Genomic DNA, 25,066 nt, shown 5'->3' on the forward strand with positions numbered 1-25,066 from the left:
GCTGTTTATACATTTCTTCATCGCCACCCTCCATGTTTCCTGGCCTATAACAACGTTGAACTAAATATGTCTTCCTGTCAACCTCCACTTTGCACCACACTACTTCATAACCATTGCCACTATTTCCCTCTTTCATGTCTACCTTATGTAGACATAATTCCCCTGCTATCATCAGCAGCACCACTCGTCCCTTCTTATCCTTTCTATCTTTGTGAAAAATACTGTATCCATCCGTTTCTATTCCCATTAGGATATTATCTTCATTCAATCATGTTTCACTTATACCAATGATTTGGAGGTGAATTATCTCAATCAGTGAAACATTTCATTCCCCTTATTTCTGATACTTCTGGCATTTGTAAATAAACACAGCATTCTTAGATCATTTTTAGATCTATAACCTATAAATTAAAGATACCAAGAAATTATATACTTGTTTAATCCTTCAGGCACAAAGTTTGTGCCTGAAGTATTTTCAGGACTGGGGCAACTCATATATAGAAGATGATGACTTCACATCACTTGCCTTAGTATCCCATAATGCAAAGCACATATCCTTACGGACATATATAATGCTATGCATTATGGGAAGAGTCACTACCCAGACCGGTTTTGACCTTTATTGAGGTCTCATCAGTGGAAGCCAGACCCAGAGGTAATACTAAGGGTCAAGTAATGCAGAAGTCATATTTCCATATACGAGTAGCCAAAAGGTGTCTCACCTTATTACTAAAATACTCTGTACTAGAGATAGATGTTTTAAGGTTTTCCATTTGGTTATACTATAAAGTGTATATACTATAAACCGAAGTTACTTCAAGTGCAAACTTTGTTTGCTTACACTTGGATAAAGGATTAAACCAAGAATATTATTCCTTGGCATCTTTAATTTATAGTATAACCAAGTAGAAAAACTTCCAAGGTCTATAATCAATCCTATCCAAGCCACTTGTTGGTTGTGATTTCCCACCACCTGCCCTTGCCCCAATCACCACTTACCACACATATATCCACTCAGTCTCAACTTCCCCACCCACATCGCAATATATTCCATTTCTATGCTGATCATCTCCATGCATACATTCACTGTTATTGCCAACATCCACTCTCTCTATGCCATATCCCCTGTCTGTCCCCCCCCCTTTTCCCTGTTCCTCTTGCATTCCTGTTCTCTTCATCTCTCACACTACTTCTGTTTCCGCTGCCAAGCACTTATGTCTTTTCAATACCACTCTCCTGATCTTTCACTTCATCTCTTACTTCTGACCTCTTGCTTGCATCACACATTGCACTTCCACCTAGCAACACTTTCTCCAGTACACTCACTCTAAAGCCATTCAAATGCAGCCCATCATGCCTTTATTAAAAATAGCACTTATCCTGTATAATTCCACTCTTTTCTCAAACACATGCCATACATCCACAAACTGTACTCCCTTCTCCTCACACAGCTCTGCTAGCATACCATTCATGATTCTGGGTCTCCATCTGAACTCATCGTTACACCTCAGCAACATGCTCACACCCTTTTCCACTATACCATTTTCTTTCACTCTTCTCAATAACTCCAGATATTTGCCCTTACATTCTCCTTATGTTCACCTAAATCATTTGCCCACCCACAACCACCACTAATTCTCTTCCTCTTTTCCCTCCTCATGTCCAAAGCCTGAATTATCTTGCTCATTCTCCCTTCTGGATAGTAGATCTTATAGATTCTCTCATTAACTAATCCTCTAACAATGGAATCTCTATACACTGCTATCCTGGAATCACTCATCACCTCTTTTACCCTTTTTATTATTATTATTATTATTATTATTTCCCAAGACCTCATGGAGCCAAAGACTCATCTGGGAGGTCCTTTTATCACACACACACACACACACACATCTCATCATACTGTATCTTAAACACACTCAAACTCTTTGCAGACACCACACTCTCAGGCAAGGCATTCCAATCATTCACAACTCTGCACGAAAAAAAACTGCCTCTCATTCCCTACTCACACCCTCTTTATACAGTTTCCAGAGATGACTTCTGGTTCTCTCCTGATCTCCCACTATTCTCTGTAGAACTTCTTCACCATTGATCTTATAACAACCCCTTACCAACTTGTAGGTCGCTATCATATCTCCCCTTCTCCCTCCTGTCCACCAGACTCTACAAATTACAACTTCTCAATCTTTCCTCATATTCGACATTCCAGAGGTCAGAAACTACCTTAGTCAGTCGCCTTTTGGACTCTTTCCAACATCTCTTCATCCTTATGAAAACCAGGTGACCAAATCTGGGCACAATAGTCCATGTGTGGCCTAATCAAAGCCTTATACAATGGAACAAGAATCTCCCTATTTCTACACGTCGGTGTCCTCCGCATCATTCCCAGAAGTCTTTGTGTTGTCGTCACAATTTTGCGATATGTCCCCTAAATTTTAGATCCTTATCCACTATCACCCCCCAGATCTCTTATTTCCTCTACCTCCAACAATATATCCTCACCAAGCATAAATTCTGTATCCCATCTTTGTTTTCCAAATTTTAAAACCTTACATTTTGCAACATTGAACTCACATCCCCATTTGCTTGCCCAATCACTCAATTTATTCAAGTCTTCCTGTAAGGTCACAACATCTTCACTACACTTCATGGTTCGTCCCAATTTCGCATCATCTGCAAACAACTGAATATCTCCATCGAAATCTTCACCTATATCATTAATATACAAGTTAAACAGTAATGGCCCTAAAACAGACCCCTGAGGCACTCCACTAGTGACTTTCCTTTTACTGGATATTGCACCCCCATACACAACTTGTTTATACCTATCAGATAGCCAGTCTCCAATCCAATGCACTAATCTAATATCCAACCCCATCTGCTCTAGTTTGACTGTCAACTTATCATGAGGTACTCTATCAAAAGCCTTTGTGAAATCCAAGTATATTACTGTGTATCCTTCTCCTCTGTCCAAGGAAGCAGTCACTTTATTGTAATAAGTAAGTAGATTACTAAAACATGACCTCCCTTTAGCAAATCCATGTTGTCCATCAAAGATTATACCATTGTTGTTAACCCAACTCTGGATCCTAGTTCTCACAAGCTTCTCCAACAACTTAACCACAACACCTGACACACAGATAGGCCTATAGTTTGATGCTTGAGTTCGATCACTTCCTTTATGAAGTGGCACAATCTTGCTCTCCCTCCACTCCTTAGGAACTTGACCAAGTGCAAGACTCATATTTAAAAAAGCATGGAAAAGAGATCAATGCAGCTTGGGGGATTTTCAAAAACTATTTATACATATATACTACTCTTTTGCACACTTTCATTAGTTTCCACTAAACATTTAATATCACTCCGTATATTCCTCATTTCGTTTTTCATTTTCAATAGCATCATCATCATCAATCATCATCAAATTCCTGCCATGTACCCTCAAGGGGTGTATTTTCAATAGCTGTCTCATCAAATCTCACATTCCAACAATTTTACTCTCTGTCACTCCCGTAGTCTCACTATCTCTCGTTCTGCTGCACCTTACTTCCTGTCACTCCAATTAATGCTAACTTTCACTGAGTTCATTTGTTAGTACCCACTACAATTATGATCTTGTTTACTTTTCTTTCTGTTTTTCAATTGCATGTACTATGTTTTTCATTTTTGCTCCAGGAAAACTTGAAGTTATAACCTGCTCATCAACAGCATATTTTATAATAGCATCACTATAGCAAATAATATCCTTCTTTTTACAATCAATATTACTTACTGTCTTACCTAATTCTGTGCTTTGTTGTTTCTTATTCTGATTATCATGTATAATTCTACTCTTTCCTCAAACACATGCCATTCATCCACAAACTGTATTCCCTTCTCCTCACACAGCTCTGCTAGGATACCATTCATGCTGCTTAATTTTCTTTTCCTGCCTATTATCACTGATGTTATGCCTCTTCCCAGGCCTAAGTGTTGCCCCCACATTCCTGACCATCATCATCTTTTCTTGTACACTAACACAGCCACTTCTGTGACCATCATCTCCACACTTCTTATACACTGTCACTGTGCCCCCCCCCCCAATTTCCCTGTCTGTCTTGTGTTTCTTCTCTCTATCATTCTCTTCACTCATGCCACCCACCTCTCCATTCAAATACTCTATTATCCTTCTCTCGTACTCTTTCACATCACCTTTCTGCCTCAGGTCTTCCATTCACTTCTGTGTCTTGCAGCAACAGGTTTTCCAGCTGACTCACACCAGATTCATTTAAATGTAGCCAATCTCTTTTATACAGCTTCATCCATCCCTCAAATTCATTCCACAAAATGAACTCCTTTCTCGTTACACAACCCTAGCTTACCATTCATAATCTTCATTCACTATCTTAGCTCATGATTATCGTATCTGGACAACATGCTGACTGCCTTTGGTACCACACTTATCTTTTACTCTCCTCAATCTTCTCCCTCAAATTGTGGATACACATTTCAGGAATTTGCTCAGTGGTCTTTAGATGATCTTCATTGATTGCCTGGCAAACTTTTGCAATGTCTTAATCATTTTTGCTTGACAAAGGTTGGCCAGATCGTGAGTGGTCTTCAATCGACATGTCCCCATTTTTGAAATGGGAATACCACTCATACATGCGTTTTACCTAAAGTGTCATCTGTAAAGGCTTGCTGAAGCAAACAATAGTTTCAGCTGCAGTTTTATCCAAAAGAAAACAAAATATCACACATTGCCACACTCTCTTGTGGTTAACTATCACAAAATCACCAAACTTGTTTGTAAGCACTAAAAAAAAAAAAAAGCAGCCATAACAACAAACCAATTAACACAGGATGATGCCACTTGCCATACTTGCATGGAAAACTGCACACTCATGATGCCTAGTATCATCATCCATAGAAAATGTGTACTCACCAAGTTCAGATTCCATTTATATTTGGATATCCTTATATAATATTATATATTATATTATCCTTCTACACACTGTGCCAAAGAGAGTAATGATGTGAAAGGTTATATGACCATTCCATATATTAGCTCTATTTCTAACAAACTAGCAAAAATCCTCAAGGTGTGTATCCTCTTTGCTGTGGCTGTAGTGCCCCATATTATTGACAAACAGAAAAAATCATTCAAGCTTTGTATCAAAGAGCATCTCAGAGATATCATCTATGGTAGAATTAAGCACATGACTGGATAAGGCCTTATCCAGTCATGTGCTTAATTCTTCTGATCCCAGTGACCATTAGTTCACTATATACTCAGTAAACTGGAATAGATCCAAAATTATTTACAAATGCTATGATGAACTTGCAAGAAAAATCTTAGAATCAACAGAAGTTGCACTAAATCCTGTTTACCTTAATGTCGACCTCTGCTATTCAGTTATGGCAGTCTCAAGACCACATCATCGTGCATGAGAACAATGTAGCCACTCTGCAAATTCATTCTAATGTGAGCAATTTGTTAATAATTTAGAACTTTGGTGATGTACAAAAGTAATATTTTTTTTTAAATATTTTTTGTCTTTTATGTGTTATGCACCCATTGAAGTCTACTAGAAAGACAAAACTAGAAGTGCCTTTAGAAATAAATTAGTTATTTTCTGTATTAACATTTGGTTATATAGTCTTATAAGTGATATTCCTCAAAATCATGTGCAATACCCATGAAGATATAGAGAGAGGGGAGTTAGATTGTGTGGAACAATTTTGCCTTTATCTCCTTTATAACCCTTAAGTGATCCCACTTCAAGGTTACAGCCAAATAACTGGGAGGAGACCTCCATGTTGCCTTTAAGGAATGCAGAGAACTGACTGGGGTTTTGACCTTACGTCCAATCCTCACCTTTATGTGATGAGGACTTAGCTGACCAAATTGTACTGACTAAACCAAAAATACATATAATGGTACAACATGATGAGATTTCATGTCAGCTGGAGCATTGCCTGGTTAAACAATTGCCCACTCACTCACTGTGTCTATTCAGGTCCTCTTGTAAGCACTAAAATTGTCACAATATCTGCTCTATTTCTCACAGTTTTTGCCAACTTTTGCATTATCTGCATATAACTGCATATCCCATGTAAACCTTCCCCACTATGACTAACGTTAAATAGCAATAACCCAAAACAGACCCTTGAGATAGAGCATTAGTGACTTTCCTCTCAATGATACCTATGAGAGAGAGAGCCAGTCTCCAATCCAGTGCACTAACTGTTATTCAACACCATCATATGGAAATATGTCAAAGGTCTTTGTAAACTAAATATACCATTGCATAAGTATCTCCCTTATTCAATACATTCTTCATCTTGTTGTAATAAGCAAGTAGATTATTAAAACACAATCTCTTTTTAGCAGGCCCATGCTATCCAACAAAGAGAATGCTACTATTATGAATCCAGTTCTGAATCTTGATTCTCATTAACCTCACCAACACTTTATCCACAACTCCAGATACACAGATTGGCCTATTATCTGAATCCCCAGTCATCATCTCCTGTATGGAACAGTTTTGATCTCTTTCCACTCCTTCTGGAACTTGGTTCATTGTAAGACTCATGTTAAATAAATAAATCAACATAGTTGTTGTCTTAGTGGAACATTCCCTCAAACCACATTGTGATGTATCAAGTCCAACTTGCTTTACTCATTTACTTTTCCCATATATGTTCTGCTCACTCACCATCACTCTGTCTTCTTCATGACCCCAGAACTACTGTATCTATCCTTTTCAAGGAATAGATACATCTGCTTTCAAGGTACTGCTTACCATCATCTCATGATGGTAAGCAGTATCACTTCCACACCAGATCAAGTGTCATCTAGAATCGGAGGAAAGACTAAAACAACTTTTATCTGTAAAGAGTGCATTAGCCCATTGAAGAGCACCACTGAAATGTGCTCTACAATGAACTGTAGATAAAGCGACCCAGACCTTTGGACATATATCCCTACTTGTCGCAGATGTCTTGCCACAGTTTGTTAAGATATCTGCATACATGTGCTTGAATAGAGCCGGCTCGAAAGCTGACCTGCCATGGTGTATCTATTATGTTTTGCTGTTATAACCAAAAATCTGTTTTCATGCTCTGTGGTAGAGTGAGGGGGACTTCTTAGCAAACACCAGGAACACATTCCACTGCCCAGAGCCTGAATATAATGCTACGTGAGATTCCATATTCTCTGGCAATATCAGTAATTCTGCAGCTTTCTTCTAGTTTTCCATGTGGAAAATCATCTAGATGATGTCTTTGAAACATTACAAGACATTCAAGTTTGCAACTTTATTCCTTCATAAAAAGCGCTTCCTTCAAACACAAATTCGCTTAGTGCAGCCATTTGCCTTCTATCCTATTGAGCTACCACATGACCCCTTTGCATATGATTCGAAAATTTGAATGCATACCTATTTTCTACTCGAAATCATCAATTATATGAATTTCCACAAGCTGATTCATTGGGATTTGTGGTTATAATCTTCAGAAATAATGTTTATCCTTATATTTTGGACACCACTGTAGTTCTAAGTGCGTCCTTTCTTCACAGATGCCCTCATATGGCTGGTTACCACTGGATAGGATTAACTTCCTGTGGAGTGTTAACTGATTTTTACTTGGCTACATCATATCATTTGGCATAACATATTAAAGGGAAGATGTGTTAACTTTTTTTTTATGTGAATCCCGTATATAAAAGTTATAAATTTATTTTATGTTATATTTCTAACTTCGCACTGAAAGCAGTGCTAGATGTTATGGTCCCGAATTCCCAGCAATATCCTGTGCTATCAAACTCCATACCTGGGGATTCAAGAAGTCATTTTCGGGTTAGGCCTCCATGCTGCCAGTGTGCCCTGCAAGGCACAAAGAGTATCTTGAAATCAGGCTGAGAGAGTCCAAAACAGTAAGTCCATATAACTTTGGTGACATCATACACCTTTAAAGAATATAGCTGCAGGGATAAATTATTATTATTATTATCATCCCAAGATCCCATGGAGTCAAAGTCCTTATCTAGGAGGTCCACATACTGCTTATCATACCTTCCCTTAAATACAAATTCTCTGTAGACACCACACTCTCAGGCAAGGCATTCTAATCATTCACTACTCTGCATGCAAAAAACCTGCTTCTCACTCCCTTATTCAACTCCTTATATGGCTTCCAGGGAAAACCTCTTGTTCTGCCCTGATCTCCCATCATTTTATGAAAAACCACTTCAGCATTGATCCTATAACAACCCCTTACCAACTTATACATCTCTATCATATCACCCCTCTTCCACTAGACTTTGTAAATTGCATCTTCTCAATCTTTCTTCATATTCAACATTTTAGAATTTTCTGAAACTATCTTAGTCAATCATATCTGGACCCTTTCCAACATCTCTTCGTTCTTTTGAAAACCAGGTGACCAAATTTGTGCACAGTAATCCATATGTGGCCTAATCAAGGCCTTATACAATGGAAAAAGAATCTCCTTGCCTACAAGTCAGCATCCTCTGCATTATTCACAGAATTTGTTGTGCTGTCCTCACAGTTTTGGTAATGTGTCCTCTAAGTGTTAGATCCTTATCCACCATCTTCCCTAAAATCTCTTATTTCCTCCACCTCCAACAATATATCCTCACCAACAGTAAAATCTACATCCATATTTGCTGGCCTGGTTGGCCAAGTGGTTAGCATATCCTCTCTCCAGCCAAAAGGCTGTGGGTTCGAATCCCACCGTGGGCATGGATGTTTGTAATTGTCTGTGAAAATAGTGATGGTAATCGATGGTGGATGGTGCTGGTGTAGATAATGAAGGTAGTTGCGGTTAGTGGAGTGGTGAAGAGTTGTAGAGTAGGTGCCCTCCCTCGATGAGTCTTTGGACTCCTGGAGGTGTAATAATAATAATAATAATAATAATAACAAAATTTAGATCCTTATCCACCATCACCCCAAGATCTCTTATTTCCTCCATCTCCAACAATATATCTTCTTACTTGATCAGATTTATTCTCTGCACTCATTTCTCTACCTTTCAGCAGCAGTCCCTCCAAATGACTCAAACCAAAACTATTCAGATGGATGCAGTCCATCACTCTTATACAGTTCAATTCGTCCTTCAGACTTATTCCACATATTAACAAACTGCACTTTATCCTCGCACATTTCTGCAAACGTATCATTTACAATCTTCGCTCTCTGCCTCATTTCATCACTGTCCTACCTGGGCAACACACTGACTACCTTTCCTTTTACACTATTATCCTTCTCAACAACTTGATATCCAATCTTATGTGTTCCTTGTTTTCAGACTAATCATTTGTCCCTGTTACCACTACCAACTTTTTTGCTTGCTTATGCATCATATCCAATCCCAGAAATATCATCAGGTGCTTTCATTTCGGACCCGTGAATAAAAGGAAGGACTGAACAAACATTTCATGTCTCATGAAAGTGACCTGTGACACACCAACAAGCACTTCCAAATTAATAACAAGTTTAAGGACACCCACCTGTGATTGCATATACGTGCTTGAGCTGACTTAACATTTTCCCAGAGAGAGAACAAGGATGTCATCTTTGAAGACAACTTGAAGAAAAATGCCAAAATGTAGACACCAGTTGACTCATTGACTACAAACAAGTTAAATTAGTGCAGAAATCAAGTGACACCACTAGTAGCCACCATTGAGACCAGTATGCACTCACTGCATAGGATACGTGCAAAACACTTGTGGTCAAATATATGCCCTACAGAGCCTTGCACATCCACTTCATTAACATCTGGCCTCAACTCCAACCTCAGCCTCCCCCAGCACTATTCATCTCAACCTTTTAACACACTCTTTAACTCTTTTTGACCCAGGGGTGACATCTGCATATATATATCTGCTCTGACATAATTTGCCAAAGAACACCTAACCTAGAATCACCCACCTTTGACCTTCTATGGTTGAAAATATCTCTTCCCCATTCAGTCAAATTCATTTGACTGAATGAGGAAGGGATATTTCTGTTTAGTTTGTGGTGATGTACCAAGTTTTCACAGCTCTCTTTTATACAACCATTCCATGCAAAAACAACTCATTGGTTATCTTCCATAGAAGATGACTAATGAGTTGGCCATATTTCAGGGAATTCTGTGTTTAGGGGAAATAGCATTTTCTTCTTAACATGATTCATTGTAAGTTAGTTTATTTATTTCTATATTTTTAAACATCTTTAGGACTTTAGCATGGTTCAGTCTGTGCTATTCTACATTATTCATGAGTGCTGCATTGCATCATTGATTCTTCAGTTATATTTACTTGTACCGTGTTCAATTATTAAATTTTATACTAATATGCTCATCTTGATACAGTAAAACCTCGATATAACGGACTAATTCGGGCGAGGGGCTGTCCGTTAAATCCAAAAGTCTGTTATATAATTTATATAAATGGGGAATGATAATCTTTTTTTTCTTTCATTTATTTCTATAAGGATGTCTACGAAAGGAAGTTTTTTATTTTCTTCTAGTTCCAGAGTAAATTTTATGTTAGGATGTAAGTTATTAAGATAAGTCTTTAAATGTAGTCAGTTCTAGTGTTGTTCCTGGCCAAATGATGATGATATCATCCACATAGCGGAGCCAAATTTTTGGTTTGATGTGCCAGTTTTGTAGCAGGGTTTTTTCTCCCAGAAACTCGGGTTTTTCATTCCGCATACAGCCAAATTGGCCCTTCAGAACACACGCAATTTACAGACAAAAAATACTAGTTGTGGTGGGCGGTAGATGGCATTGATGGAGATGATTGGTAGTAGAAGTTCAGTGGAGACAGTTGTAATAGGTGTCCTCCCGCGATGAGTCTTCGGACTCCTTGGGGGTATCACGAATAATGATAATAATATAATAAAATAGATTTTCCAAATGTATTGGCCAGCATGCCTTAAAACTGCCGCAAAAAGTCATGCACGCTACAAAAGAACCAATTACAGCACAATTGGTGTGATCACATGCACAGCGGTGACTCATTACTATGTTTTTCCAACATATGATGGCCTAATAATAATGCAGAGGTTTCTGTGGTTAAGAAGTTCAATCGAATTATTCTGGTTTTGTTACCACATTTTTATTAAAAAAGACTGTTTTTTAAAACTAAACAGTACTAAAAAAAAAAAAAAAAAACCGACAAGTTTCGTTGGTAGTCAGACTAACATTTTCAGGTGTAAAGAAAACTAACAGTTTAAAGCACAAACTGTAAGAAGTTACGAAAAGAAAAAGTTCATTTATTGGTATTATGAACATCAAAAAAGTTTGTTAAAAAACCGAATAACAGATCTATACAACCGTTAATACGTGTTAGCTGGAAACAATGCTATTTGATGTCACATTCTGTGGATCACTTTCACTCTGTCCGAGGTCTGAACTGGGTAAATTTTTAATAAACGCTGACCAAACTTGATTTAAAATCAAACCTTGATTTTTATTGCATTGCCTAGAAATTTTAATCATATTTGCTGCCTCTCTGAATTTTCTTGTGAAACAGATTTTATCAATGTAGGACATGTTTATTCTGTCCCAGAGTACATCACAACCAGTAGAAGCTGTGTGAAATGCCAAGCCAGACTTGTTTTCTCCCTTTTTTTGTATGTCCTTTTGATGTTTGCTCATGCAGATTTCTCCTGATCTCCCTGTCTGGCCTACGTAGCAGATGCCACAGGAACAGTGAATATTATAAACTCCTGGGTTTTTTATTGGGTCATGTGGAGTTTTCGGAGGATGAAGAGATTTTGATATTTTTTCAAGTGGCAGGAAAGTCACTTTTATGTTGTACTTGTAGAGAAGTTTGGCTAATTTATCTGTTACATTTTTGATATAAGGAAGAGTGACTGCATTCTTGAAGTCTTGTTTATTTAAGTTTCTTGTAGGTGCTGTATTGAGAATTTTCTTAATTGTCTTAGTTTCGAAACCATTCAGTTCTAGGATCTGTGTTAAGTATTGTATTTCTTCTTTCCACTTTTCTTCTGTACTGGGGATGTTGTATGCTTTACCCCTTAAGGTTTTTATGATGCCTATTTTTTGCTGGGGATGGTGGTGTGAGGTAGCATGAAGGAATCTTCCTGTGTTTGTTGGCTTTCTATAAATGGGGAACGATAATCTGTTTTTTCTTTCATTTATTTCTATAAGGATGTCTAGGAAAGGAAGTTCTTCTAGTTCAAGAGTAAATTTTATGTTAGGGTGTAAGTTACTAAGATAGTCTTTAAATGCAGTCAGTTCTAGCTGTTCCTGGCCAAATGATGACAATATCGTTCACATAGTGGAGCCAAATTTTTGGTTTGATGTGCCAGTTTTGTAGAGCATTATTTTCAAAATTTTCCATATAGAGGTTTTGCTAGAGCTGGTGAGAGAGGTGAACCCATTGCTAGTCCTTCTTTTTGTTTTGGTAAAAGAAGAATGTGTTTTTTATGCAATGTTCATAGAGCTGTACAATGTCCAGTGGGAAGAGATTTTCTAGGATGTTTACTGTTTCATATCTTGGAATCTTTGTGAAAAGGCTGACCACATCTAAACTCACTAATATGTCTGAAAGATTGATGTGTATATCTTTTACTTTCTCTATGAAGTCTGTGCTATTCTTAATGAATGATGGGGTTTTCCTATTTGTGATACAATCAAGTTTGTAAGGTGCTTTGCCAGATTTGAGGTAGGAGAGTCCCTTCCGTCTACTATCGGTCTTAGTGGTATATCTTGTTTATGAATTTTGGGAACTCCATATATTCTTGGAACTAGTGGGTGTTTTGATTATAAATTTATTTTTAGTTCCTCAGACCAATTTGGTATATTCTTGATAAGTTCATTCGTTTTGTTGTGAGTTCGCCAAGTGGGGTCTCTGTCTAATGCTGTGTAGGTGTTGGAATCTTCAAGAAGGCTTTTCATTTTTTCGTTATAATCTTCTGAGTTTAAAATCACTGTTGCATTTCCTTTGTCTGCTTTTATTATGACTATGTTTTTGTCAGATTTGAATTTATTAAGGGCTGTGAATTCTGTTTTTTGTAGGTTTTTTTGGTGGTAATTTGCAATTTAATAGTAATGCTGTGCTTTGAATGCAGATCAGATCTGCTATATCTCCTGGTACATTTCTTATTCCTTTTTCAATTTAGGCTACAATATCAATTTTCTGGACTTGTCATGGCATTACAGCAAAATTAAAGCCTTTCATAAGAAGATTTGTTTCATCTCTCATTAGAACGATGGTGATAATGGCCTATTCGCCAAAATTTGTTAAAAATACCAGGAAATTAATAACAAAAAATAACCTGTTAATTTAATTATAAGGAAATCTTGATTAAAAGCATTTTAAAATTAACAGGGTGTTAATTTTCACATGTGACATACGGACCAGAAATTTTGTCCGTTAAATCGAGGTCCATAAAATCGGACTGTGCTTGGGTAAAAATGCTATATGAAATAAATTATTTCATGTAACCTTTTCTGGAGTTATTTATTCAACTAAAATAAGCTTGTAAACAGATTTACATGTCAACCATCTCATTGCAAATGATGAAATGTTAATCTCTAGACAGAAAATTGTCATATAACAAAACATGCAAAGGGCCATCATTATAATGAAAATAAATGGTAAAATAGCATTCTCACTGGATCACAGAATTATTCTTATATTTGACATTATCGCCATGCCTGTGTATAAAAAAAAAAATTGACTCTTATTAGACAGCATTGATTAATCTGGCATTTTGTTATACATTGAATTTGATTGTTAATTAAGTTACATATCCTGATCAATGAGGCTTAAACATTATAAACAGCCTGGTTTCTTCCTGTTAATTCTCAAACTTTTCTGTGAATAGGAACAATAGTGGTCTTTCCTTAAAGGTGGATTGGAGCAATATTGTGATAGTTTATTTCAATTTTTTTTTCAGGGTTATGATACTGAAGTAGGTGAAAAAGGCACACAGTTGTCTGGAGGTCAGAAGCAGCGCATTGCTATTGCAAGGGCTTTAGTTAGAGATCCTCGTATTCTTCTTTTAGATGAAGCAACATCAGCTTTAGATACAGAAAGTGAAAAAGTGTGTGTCCTTACTTTGTATGTATATATATATATATAGTCATGATTCATTTATTTTAAATTAAGGGGATATAAAATCCACATTGTTTTAAAACCGAATAAGAAACTCAAAGATTGGAATCAGAGAGTTTGATGCCGAATATAGTAAACTATAAAGTATCGGCGATCACTAGCGTGAGCTAATGCAAGTGATCCTAGTACGTAGTACAATATCGGACAACTCGTTGCAAAGGTGGGGAAAGTTCAGATCGCTATTCTTAGGTATTTTCCATAATGTAAAAATACATTTCCTAGGAAATGTATGCTGTTATTACATTATGGAGGAAGGTCACTACCCAGACCGGTTTCTAGTGACCTTCCTCCATAATGTAATAACAGCATACATTTCCTAGGAAATGTGTTTTTACATTATGGAAAATACCTAAGAATAGCAATCTGAACTTTCCCCACCTTTGCAACGAGTTGTCCGATATTGTACTACGTACTAGGATCACTTGCATTAGCTCACGCTAGCGATCGCTGATACTTTATAGTTTACTATATTCGGCATGAAACTCTCTGATTCCAATCTTTGAGTTTCTTATTCAGTTTTAAAACAATGTGGATTTTATATCCCTTTAATTTAAAATATTGTTTATATCACCGAAATGAAGCTTATTAGCTCTTTATATTTAAGTAAATGATTCATTTATTTATTTAAAACAAGTCATTATTCTTAAAAAATATAAAATGTGTCATTTTTCTAAAGCAGTATCACTTTTATATACTATTAATGTATACCTTTATTCTTTATGTTTCTCTAATTGATGAAAATGAATTTCATCATCAGTTCCATTTGTGTTTTATATTTTTTTATGACTTTCTGCAGGAATGATATAGTAAATTATGGGGAATCAGCATTCTCTTCCCCCCCCCCCCACTTGATCCATCAATTTCATCATCATCATCATCAAATTCCTCACAGTACCGTCAAGGGGTGTACAGGATATGATAGTACTACATGAAAAATTTACACCATTACTAACTTCCTATCTACAATTTTCCTCCAAATCAGTCTATGCAGAGAACCGACCAGGGCTTCTGACCTAATGTCCAATCTTCACCGTCTTGTGTTGCACCCTGTTGGGTATCTACCTGGATACTGAACGAACGAGGATGGGCTGGCAATTTGGGATTGAGCCAACCAAATTGTATTCTTATTGGTTAAACCAAAATAGAAAATGATGGTACAGCATGACAAAATTTCCATCAATTTCATGTCATTGTTAATCTTGGAACACTAAGATTAACAATGACATGAACACTAAGAGAAGATATTTGGCATAGAAGTAAGGCTGATTCTTGTTGGAAACTTAAATGAGGGTCATTTAAAGATCTCAGCGAGATAACTGGGGAGACCTCTTCCAATGCATACAGCAAAATAGAACTTCTGATGTATTGTTCTTTCCTCACTTTTCCACTTTATTACTGTTATTTTTTATGTTCCATGGAAGCCCAGACTAACTACCATGTACACAGCACCTATCATACGCAATGCTGAAAATGTACTCACAGTTGCCTCTCTCAACCCATTCTACTCACATCCCTACTAATCATCTGTTACTTAACTTACAGTGCTTATCCTTGTTCTTTACCTTTCTACCATATTATAGAAAAATTTTCCCTACACCTATTGTATAAAATTCCTCTAGAAACTTCTAATGCTTCTGATATATACTACTGTAATACCCCGATTAGTGCATTTTCGATCAGTGTGTCATTTTTTTTTATACCCAAATTCGATTAGTGCGCCTCTAAAATTCGATTAGTGTGCCTATATACATCTTACAAATAAATGTTACACATTTTAAAAATTTTCTATCTATACATTTTTATGGCTAACTATTTTAAAAATCACTCACCAGAATGAAATAATTTAGTTACCGATTTAAAACATTTTACAAAGTTATTTTTAATGGCATACTACACTACTTCCATATACACTATGTATACTATGTTCCAAATTTTTACCGCCAAAATTTATGTCGTCTGCTATAGTACACCCACAGATTCCAGACATTTTGACACTTCTGCGCATGTCACGAAAAGGAAAATCCGTTCCTATAATAGGGTAATCAATCTGTCTTCTGGGATGAGTTGTTTATTATTACACGTCAGAAAATTAACTTCTCTCTTATGATCATTGTAGTTTTTAAAATGGTAACTATTTTGCTTGTATAACAGTTGGGAAATTTTATCTATGAAGCAGGTGATTTCGATTGTTTGCGACCAATTTGTACGTCCTTTCTTTCTCCCCTTCAATGATAACGTCCAAGAATTAATTAAATCTCATTCTGAAGAATTGAGTGATTCCAACCTGCTAAATTTAGGTGCACAGCAGGAAGATCCCTAAGAATATGAAGAAAATTTAACCACTGATAGTCAACCAAAAGAGATTTCACAGAAACAATTTGAAAATATTTTTTGTACAATCGAAGTTTTTAAGCAGTAATGCTTAGAGGCTGACCCTGATGGAGAGAGAAGCAGTAAAATTTGCAGAAAAGTAGAAGAGAGGCAATAGGCCATATCGTATGTTGTATGAGAAAAAGAAACAAAATATCCGCCAGACTACGTTAGCGCAATTCTTTGTTAAGAAGTAGAATAATAAATTTATATTCTGAATGTGTTTTATTGTCTTTCAGCTTCATGGTTTTCCTTTAACTAGGCCCTCAAACATACCCTAATTCTTTTATAAAAAAAATTAAGGTTAAAAAAAGAAATCTGAGGAACGAATTATACATTTTCCCATAGGTTATTATATTCGATATGTGCTTTTCGATTAATGCGTCTGTTTTAAAGAATGCATTAGGTGCACTAATCGAGGGATTGCTATATTTATCTATATAGATAGCTGTATAGATAAAAATTGGCCTATCAGTCAATTTTTATCTATCCTCATAGGAAGATGAGATGAGTAATCGGAAGTCCATTTCACATATTCAGCATCATCTTGGTCACCTGCCTCTAGATCTTTGGATATTATCACACCATCCACGTCCAACCAGAATTCACCATGGGAGGCAGAAGCTAACCATTATTCACATAGTATCCATCATATCAGCATGGTATCAATGGTTCAAGTTTGACTCGCTTACACTGTAGCCTATAACAAATGCAGAAAAAAAAATTATCAAGAAATCTAAATCAGATTTTGTAAAGACTAAATGTACTAAGTTTGCCTCCTACTCAAATGGGAGTCAAGTTTTCTAGTCCCATATAAAGATGGGCAAAACTCCTGCCCTAATCCTCTCTCTCTCTCTCTCTCTCTCTCTCACATACACATATACACCTTGATGGAATAATTGCAGCATCTTCTAAAGATAAGGCAAATCTCTTGACATCAGTCTTTTTCCCCTCACCTACTTCCTATAGGAGAATAAAACTCATTAGCTGATTTTTTTTTTTTATTTGTGTTTAGATGACCAATGACACTCTGCAACATGTAGAAAGGAGGCAACAATTAGGAGAATTCGAGGTGAAAGAATCAGAGGTGTATCAAGTGTTGCTCGGGTTAGATGTTAATAAGGCTGTGGGAATGGATGACATATCACCATGCATTTTTAAAGAATGTGCAAAATAGTTAGCCATGTCCTTGTTCTGGTTATTTAATAAGGGTCTTGCAGTGGGTAAGGTTCCTAAGTATTGGAAAGAAGGCAAAATAATACCTCTCCACAGGCATGGTATAAGATCAGGAATTTCCCATTATAGACCGGTCTGTATATCTGCAGTTATGATCAAAGTGTTGGAAAATTTGGTTAAAAATAGAATACAGGATTGGGTTGATCTGCTTATGTTTTATCATAAGGTGACAAGTGTGTTAGATAAGGGAGATTCATATAGTGATTTTTTTGAACTTTGCAAAGGCATTTTATAGATTACCACATGAGAGATTGATGTATAAGCTACAGAAGATGGAATTATATTGCAGATTGGTTAGAATGGATTGAAAATTGGCTTTCTGAAAGATACTAGCAAGTTATGTATAACTGAGCAGTGTCGCAGAAAAGGAAGGTGACCGGTGGTGAGCTTCAGGGTTCTGTTCTTGGGCCCCTATTGTTTAACTTATTTGTTAATGATATTTCATGTAGATTGACTGGGATCTTGAAATGTTTACAAATGATGCAAAGTTAGGTAAAATTATCAGGAGTAGTGCTGATGTTAATTTTCTACAGGAAGATTTGAATAGACTTTTAGCTTTGTATTAATGCAAGGTGTTAGTTACACTTTGGGATACACAGCTATAAGATTACATTCTGTATTGTTGGAGCTGTACTTCAGAAAGTGGATGAGATTTGGGATCTTGGAGTGATGGTGGGCAGTGGACTGAAGTTCCGAGGACACATTGTATTGCTGCTGTGATAAAAAGTACATTGACTGACATGTAGGGATAAGGAGGTGGTGGTGCATCTATATAAGGCATTACTCAGACCACATATGGACTATTGTGCTCAGATTTGGTCATCTAGTTTTCATTGTGATGTGGAAACACTATGGAGGATCCAAAGACTAATCACCAAAGTGATATCAGGATTCTGGAGTGTTGATTATTAAGATTGTTTGAGAGAATGTGAATTACAGAGGTTAGTGGATATGAGGAAAAGAGAAGATATGATAGAGACTTTCAAGTTAGTTTAAGAGATTTTGTCAGATTAATACAGAAGAAATTGTAAAAAAGAGTGGGTGTTAAGATTGTAAGAATAAGGGTAAATTCCTGTAAGTTGTATAGGGATGTGGTGATTGATTTTTTTATTTGGAGAGTTGTTAGTGAGTGTAATGCATTGCCTGAGTATGTTGTGAGTGCAGGTAGTGTAAATAACTTCAAAGCTCATTATGATAGACACGTTGCTGGTTTAGTGGGCCTCCCACAATGAGTCTATTGACTCGATGGTGGTTTCCAAATAATAATAATTATAATATCAGAAAATCCTATGCTAATCAGCAAAATTCTTTATTCTAGTTTTGACTAAACTCTACAGTACTTTAATCATAACTGCAGATACACAGACTGGTCTGTAAATATAAATAGATATGTTAACAGTTCTGCTTTGCTTGCTTTCCAATCTTTTGATTCATTTACTTCTCCATATAGTACACACTTTCCTTCTGGACATTGCATAGCATCAACATTAAATATGCCGAGAGACTGCTCATTAAATACTTCCACTACATTCCATGTGGTAGTAATCATGCTCACTGTTCACCAATTGACAAATTTCCATAATCATTATTTCTTTTACTTGCCATATCATAGAGGTCTCAATCCAGTTCACTAGCCTGTTTGCATATTGTACCTTTTCTTTCTTTAATATGTTTAGCACTTTTATAGTCTGCAGTATCATTCCATGCTCTAAGGAGCATACCCATTGCCTGGTCACTGCCAACTATCTGCTGTGTTACATGTGTCAAATATGTTTTAACAAATTTCCTTGCTCTGTCAACTGCTTTTCTCATAGTTTATCTTCCCGTGATAATGAGGTAAGTTAACCACTGAGCTTTCCATAATCGCTTGCCTTATAATCCCACATATCACTTTTTGACTGAAACCTTTCATTGTTTCACTACCTTCCAGAACACTGTTTCCTGGTCACTAAAATCCTTCAATGCTTACAGCATGTGCTGCTTACTGTAATGATCCAGAAAATCACTTGTTAAGACAAATCACATTCAGGTCCATATTCATATAATTAAAAATCTCATCATCATCAAATTCCTGCCATGTACCCTCAAGGGGTGTACAGGATATGATAGTACTACATGAGAAATTTACATAATTACTAACTTCCTTTCTACAATATTCCTCTAAATCAGTCTGTTACCTGTCAAGACTCCAACATTATCAGATCTTCTATTTCTATCTTCTAAGGCACTTTTTATCGTATCAATCCACATATATCTTGGTCTTCCTCTGGGTCTTTTTCCCTGGCAGAAAACACTTGTTTTACTAATCTTTTCTCTCCCATTCTGTTTAAGTGACAATACCACCTGAGATTAGCTCTGCTAACGCATTCCTGGATGCTGACAATGTCAAGTTATTTTATAATATACTCATTTTTAATATAATATTGCCATTGATGCTATCGGTTCATACCTCTATGAACCGAACAGTCCTGAGAAAGAACTCTCATATCTGTAGTCTCTAGTCTTTGGTCAAGTGTTTTACTTCTGACCCAGCTCTCAGATCCATAAGTTAAAACTCGTTTGAACACTGCCTTGCATACAGCTAATTTAGTGTTACGACTAATTTCTCTCTTATTCCATATGAATTTATTCAGTTGACTTCCTACCATACCAGCTCTGTTAATTCTGTTGTCTATTTCCATATTTAATTTATCGTCTTCACTAAAAATCGTGCCTAAGTAGCTTAAATGTTTTACTTATTACACAGGTTCTCCATTCACAACACAGTTGACATTTTCAATGATTCTGCCTATTTTCATTGTCTTTGTCTTTTATTGCTGATCTTCATACCATATCTATTACAACAGTTATTCAATTTAGTCAGGGAATCTTGTAGATTTGTACTGGATTTATTTAGAAATATAACATCATCGGCATAAAGTAAAGAGGTAGAATTAACATCTCTAATTTTGATATCAGATTTAATACCACTTTCCTTCATAATGTGATACATAACGATAATGACTAACAGAGGGGATAATGTACATCCTTCTCTCACACTAGACTTAACATTAAACCATCTTCCTGTACTTCCTTCAATTCTAACTGCAGACTTACAACTCAAATAAAGACTAAGTATTGTTTGATATAATGCCCCATTGACACCATATAACTGTAGCATATTGAATAGCTTCTCTCTTGGCACCTTGTCATATGCCTTTTCCAGATCGACAAAACTTAAATATAGATCTTTGTTATATTACCATGCTTTCTCAACTATTTGTCATAAAGTGAAGATCTGATCCTGACAGCCTCTATTTGTCCTGAATCCAGCTTGTTCTCTGCCAAGCTTTTCTTCCACAATTCTTCTCAACCGTTTCTCAAGTATACCTGCATATATCCTACCAAGAACACCTTAGTAATGAAATACCTCTGTAATTCTCACATTCAGTTTTATCCCTTTTTATATATGGGTACTACGAGAGCTCTACTCCAATCATCTGGAATTCATTCCTCTGTCCAGGCCTTCTGAACAAAGCAGTGCAGCCACTGTAAGACTTTTATACCTCCATACTTCAGCATTTCTGGTCAAATATCATCTACTCCTGCCTTTCCACATTTCAGGCCTTTGATGGTTGTTTCTACTTCAATGGATATGTATTCCTGACTGCATGCCAGTTGAGTGTTTTTCCATTGTGTTGTCACTGCTTGTTTCATTTAGCAATTTTTTGAAGTAATTACTCCATACTTCAAGGATACCTTTTTCTCCAGTTTTCATGTCACCTTTATTATTATTATTATCCCCGACACCCCCAAGGAGTCTGAAGACTTATCGCGGGAGGACACCTACAACTGTCTCAACCACTACACCGAACCTCTACTATGAATCATCTCCATCCACACCATCTACCTCCACCACAACTAGTATTTTTTGTCTGTAAATTGCATGTGTTCTGAAGGGCTGATTTGTCTGTATGCGGGATGATAAACCCGAGTTTCCAGGAGAAAAAACTCTGCTACCTCCGTATGAGATCGGCTAATTCACCTTCACTTGAAATCGTCCATATAAAGATTCCTCCCATCGCGACGAGAATCGAACTTAGGCTTATTCCAATCGAAGGGTGCAATGTACTGTCCTTCTTCCAATTGCGCTACGGAGGCACTTAAAGTATATATTTAAAAAATTTTTTAAATATATTATCATATCTAATTCCTTTAACAGCATTCTTTCCTCCCTTTCTTCAACAACTTCCGAAATATCTTGCCACTTGCTTGATATTTATTTTCTATGTTCTTACCAAAGTCTTCCCATGACTTTTATTTAGCTCGTTTTACACAGTGCTTACATTTGTCTCTGTATTCTTTAAGAGCACAAGCTGACTTATTTGCCAGGAACTTTTGATATGCTTTCATCTTTTCCTTCACTGCCTCTTTAACTTCCTGTGTCCACCATAGAGTTTTAATTTTTCTATCCTTGCAGACAACCTCACCACATGTCTATCTGGCTGAATCAATCAGTGTTTTTCAGGGCTTGCCACTGAATCTCCAAGGTTTGGTTTCTCTCAAACTCTTTATTTTTTCGTGAGTAATGTTTGTGTATTTTATACCTCCATACTTGAGCATTTCTGGTCAAATATCATCTACTCCTGCCTTTCCACATTTCAGGCCTTTGATGGTTATTTGTGTATTTAGCTTACAGTTCATATCTGAGAGCTGCTCAACGTTTATTCACTTTAAGACTTTCTGATATGTTCTTCTTTTCAATATATAATTCAATTTTATCCTCCTCAAGAATAAATAGTGATCACTTCCAATTTCAAATCCTCTATGCACTCTGGTGTCCTGCTGTGAAAAAAAATCACTATCAACAATAACATAGTCAATGAGACTTTTCTTATTCCTTGTCTCTTCTCTCCATGTGAATATGTGCACATTTTTATGTTGGAACATTGTGTTAGTAATAACCAGTCCATGTCCTGAGCAGAAATCCAACAGGTATTTATCATTATTATTAGTTCATGATTGCGCATAAGTCACGATTGTGCAGTGAACAAGTATTGCCACACCAGTCTACAATCTCGAGAGCCTTCCTTTTTCATGACTATATATGTACATGGTGCAGTGTGACCTTAGTCTGTAAACCAATAAAACCAGTCATGCTGACTAGCTGCTACACTCTGTGAGCAACACTTCTTGTTGTGCTTCTACTCCTTTTACACCTACTGTTTCATTCTTGTTTGTCACTCTACTCAATCATAATCACTCTTTTTCTCTCATCCTCACATCCATCTTTCTCCTTTCTTTTACAATCCCTCTCTCCCCCAAAAGTCCATATTCACTTTATTCTGCCTCTGTGTATTCTCATCCCTTGTCCCCTCCCCCCTCTCATTAGCCAATCACTTCTCAATCACCCATTTCCATCCACTGCATGATTCATTTCAGTTTCAGTGCACATCTCCACATAACAGTGGAGATAATATGCACCTTTGTCGCACACTTGATTTAACATCAAACCATCTTCCTGTACCTCCTTCAATTCTAACTGCTGACTTACAACTTAAATAAACTATGTATTGCTTGATATAATGTCCCATTTACACCATATAACTATAGCATTTTGAAGAGCTTTCCTCTTGGCACCTTCTTATATACCTTTTCCAGATCAACAAAACTTAAATACAGATTCTTGTTACATTCCCAAGATTTCTCAACTATTTGTCTTAAAGTGAAAATCCTGATCCTCTATTTGGCAATGAATCCAGCTTTTTCTTCACCAAGCTTCCCTTCAACAATTTTCTTAGCCTTTTCTCAGGAACTAGGAACACTCAATAGAGAAATACCTCAGTAATTCTCACATTTAGTTTCATTTCCCTTTTTATAGTTGGGTACTATGAGAGCTCTGCTCCAGTCATCTGGAATTCGACCCTCTTACAGGCCTGCTTAATTAAGCAATGAAGCCACTGTAAAACTTTTATACCTCCATATTTGAGCATTTCTGGCCAAATTTCATCTGCTCCAGCTGTCTTTCCACATTTCAAGATTTTGATGACTTTTTCTACTTCAAGTATTTTTTTTTATTTGCCTCTTTGTAACTTTTTGTTCTTGAGACTTAAAAAACTTAGAAAAGGCCATGGATAATGTGATATCATCACCACCATTAAATTAAATTCAGTAAAAACACTTTTGGACAACCTGGCAAACAAATGTTTGTAAATATTTCCAATAAGCAAGTATTCTGCTTTAGTAGAGACTTATTCTAGAGGAGAGTTGACTCTCTATAATGCTCTGTTCTTTGTACACTCACATCAGTTTAGAAACTTTTTTTAACAGACTTGATAGCAGTAGGAAAAATTTAGGTTTCATCATTAAAGAAACATATTCTAATGAATATGTAAAAATTTCAAGTTTACAAAAATTTGGTTTTGTAAACAGGAGCTTCATAATATATATGGGGATATATTATGAAATATATCTATGTTTTATATATCTTTCTTTTCTTTCTTTTTTTAATCCATAGGTAGTGCAAGAAGCTCTTGATAAAGCATGTCAAGGACGTACTTGTATTATCATAGCACACAGATTATCTACTATTCAAGGAGCAGATAATATTGCAGTGATTGACCAGGGTAAAGTAATAGAAATAGGAACCCATGATGAACTATTGAGCAAGAAAGGAAGCTATTATAAGCTTGTGAAGAAACAGACAGTGTCACATTAATTTTGTCTTGTTCTAGGATGAGAAATCAATCATTGCTACACTACCTTCTGTGAGCAATGTTATTTATGTTTACTATTAAGAGATTTTTATCTTTATATTCTAATAATATTCATGTGTAATATAGTTCTGAAATTAGAAGATGCTAAAATATATTTTGACACAGTTTTCATGTATATGTATGTATATCATCTGAGTTTGTTAACTAAACTTTGTGAAAATTTTACATTAGTTTAATGATTTTTATTTTAATATTTAGATCGATGCTTTAATCATTTTGAATAAAATGGCTAATGTTGTATGTTACTATAATAAACAGAAATATTTTATATTTTAAATAAATTGTATATTTTATGATTCAGCCTTTATTAAATTTATTTTCTGACATTTTCATCCAGTATACAAATAATATTTTCATGTTACATTTGAAGAGCTAAGATTTTAACATGATAGAAGAAGGAAGACAATAATTGGTAAAAAATATACTGTGTGACTTCAGTTTTTCCTCTCTATTTTTTATGTAAATCAATAGTTTGCTAGTATAACAATTGAAATATAGCTAAATTGTGAATTTCATTTCCTTCTCCCAGAAAAGTGATATTATTATCAGCTGATTTCCT

At 36.1% G+C, this 25,066-nt stretch overlaps 1 protein-coding gene across 2 annotated transcripts in view; it reads left to right on the top strand.

Moving 5' to 3' along the window:
• Positions 1 to 24,781, top strand: part of LOC150105338 (ATP-dependent translocase ABCB1-like) — a 417,983-nt gene extending 393,202 nt beyond the window's left edge. The window contains exons 26-27 of one of the 2 annotated variants that reach the window (XM_090394721.1): positions 13,929 to 14,092; positions 24,249 to 24,386. In XM_090394721.1, the coding sequence (XP_090250847.1) occupies positions 13,929 to 14,092; positions 24,249 to 24,252 (168 nt within the window). In that variant the 3' untranslated portion in view covers positions 24,253 to 24,386. Of the gene's footprint in view, positions 1 to 13,928; positions 14,093 to 24,248 lie in introns of both variants that reach the window. The other variant, XM_090394720.1, reaches the window with a different exon arrangement.
• The last annotated feature ends 285 nt before the right edge of the window (positions 24,782 to 25,066 follow it).

This window comes from Typopeltis vanoorti, chromosome 6 (genome assembly GCF_054136105.1).
Source record: "Typopeltis vanoorti isolate ZY-2024b chromosome 6, IOZ_Tvanoo_1.0, whole genome shotgun sequence".
Lineage (NCBI taxonomy): Eukaryota > Metazoa > Arthropoda > Arachnida > Uropygi > Thelyphonidae > Typopeltis > Typopeltis vanoorti.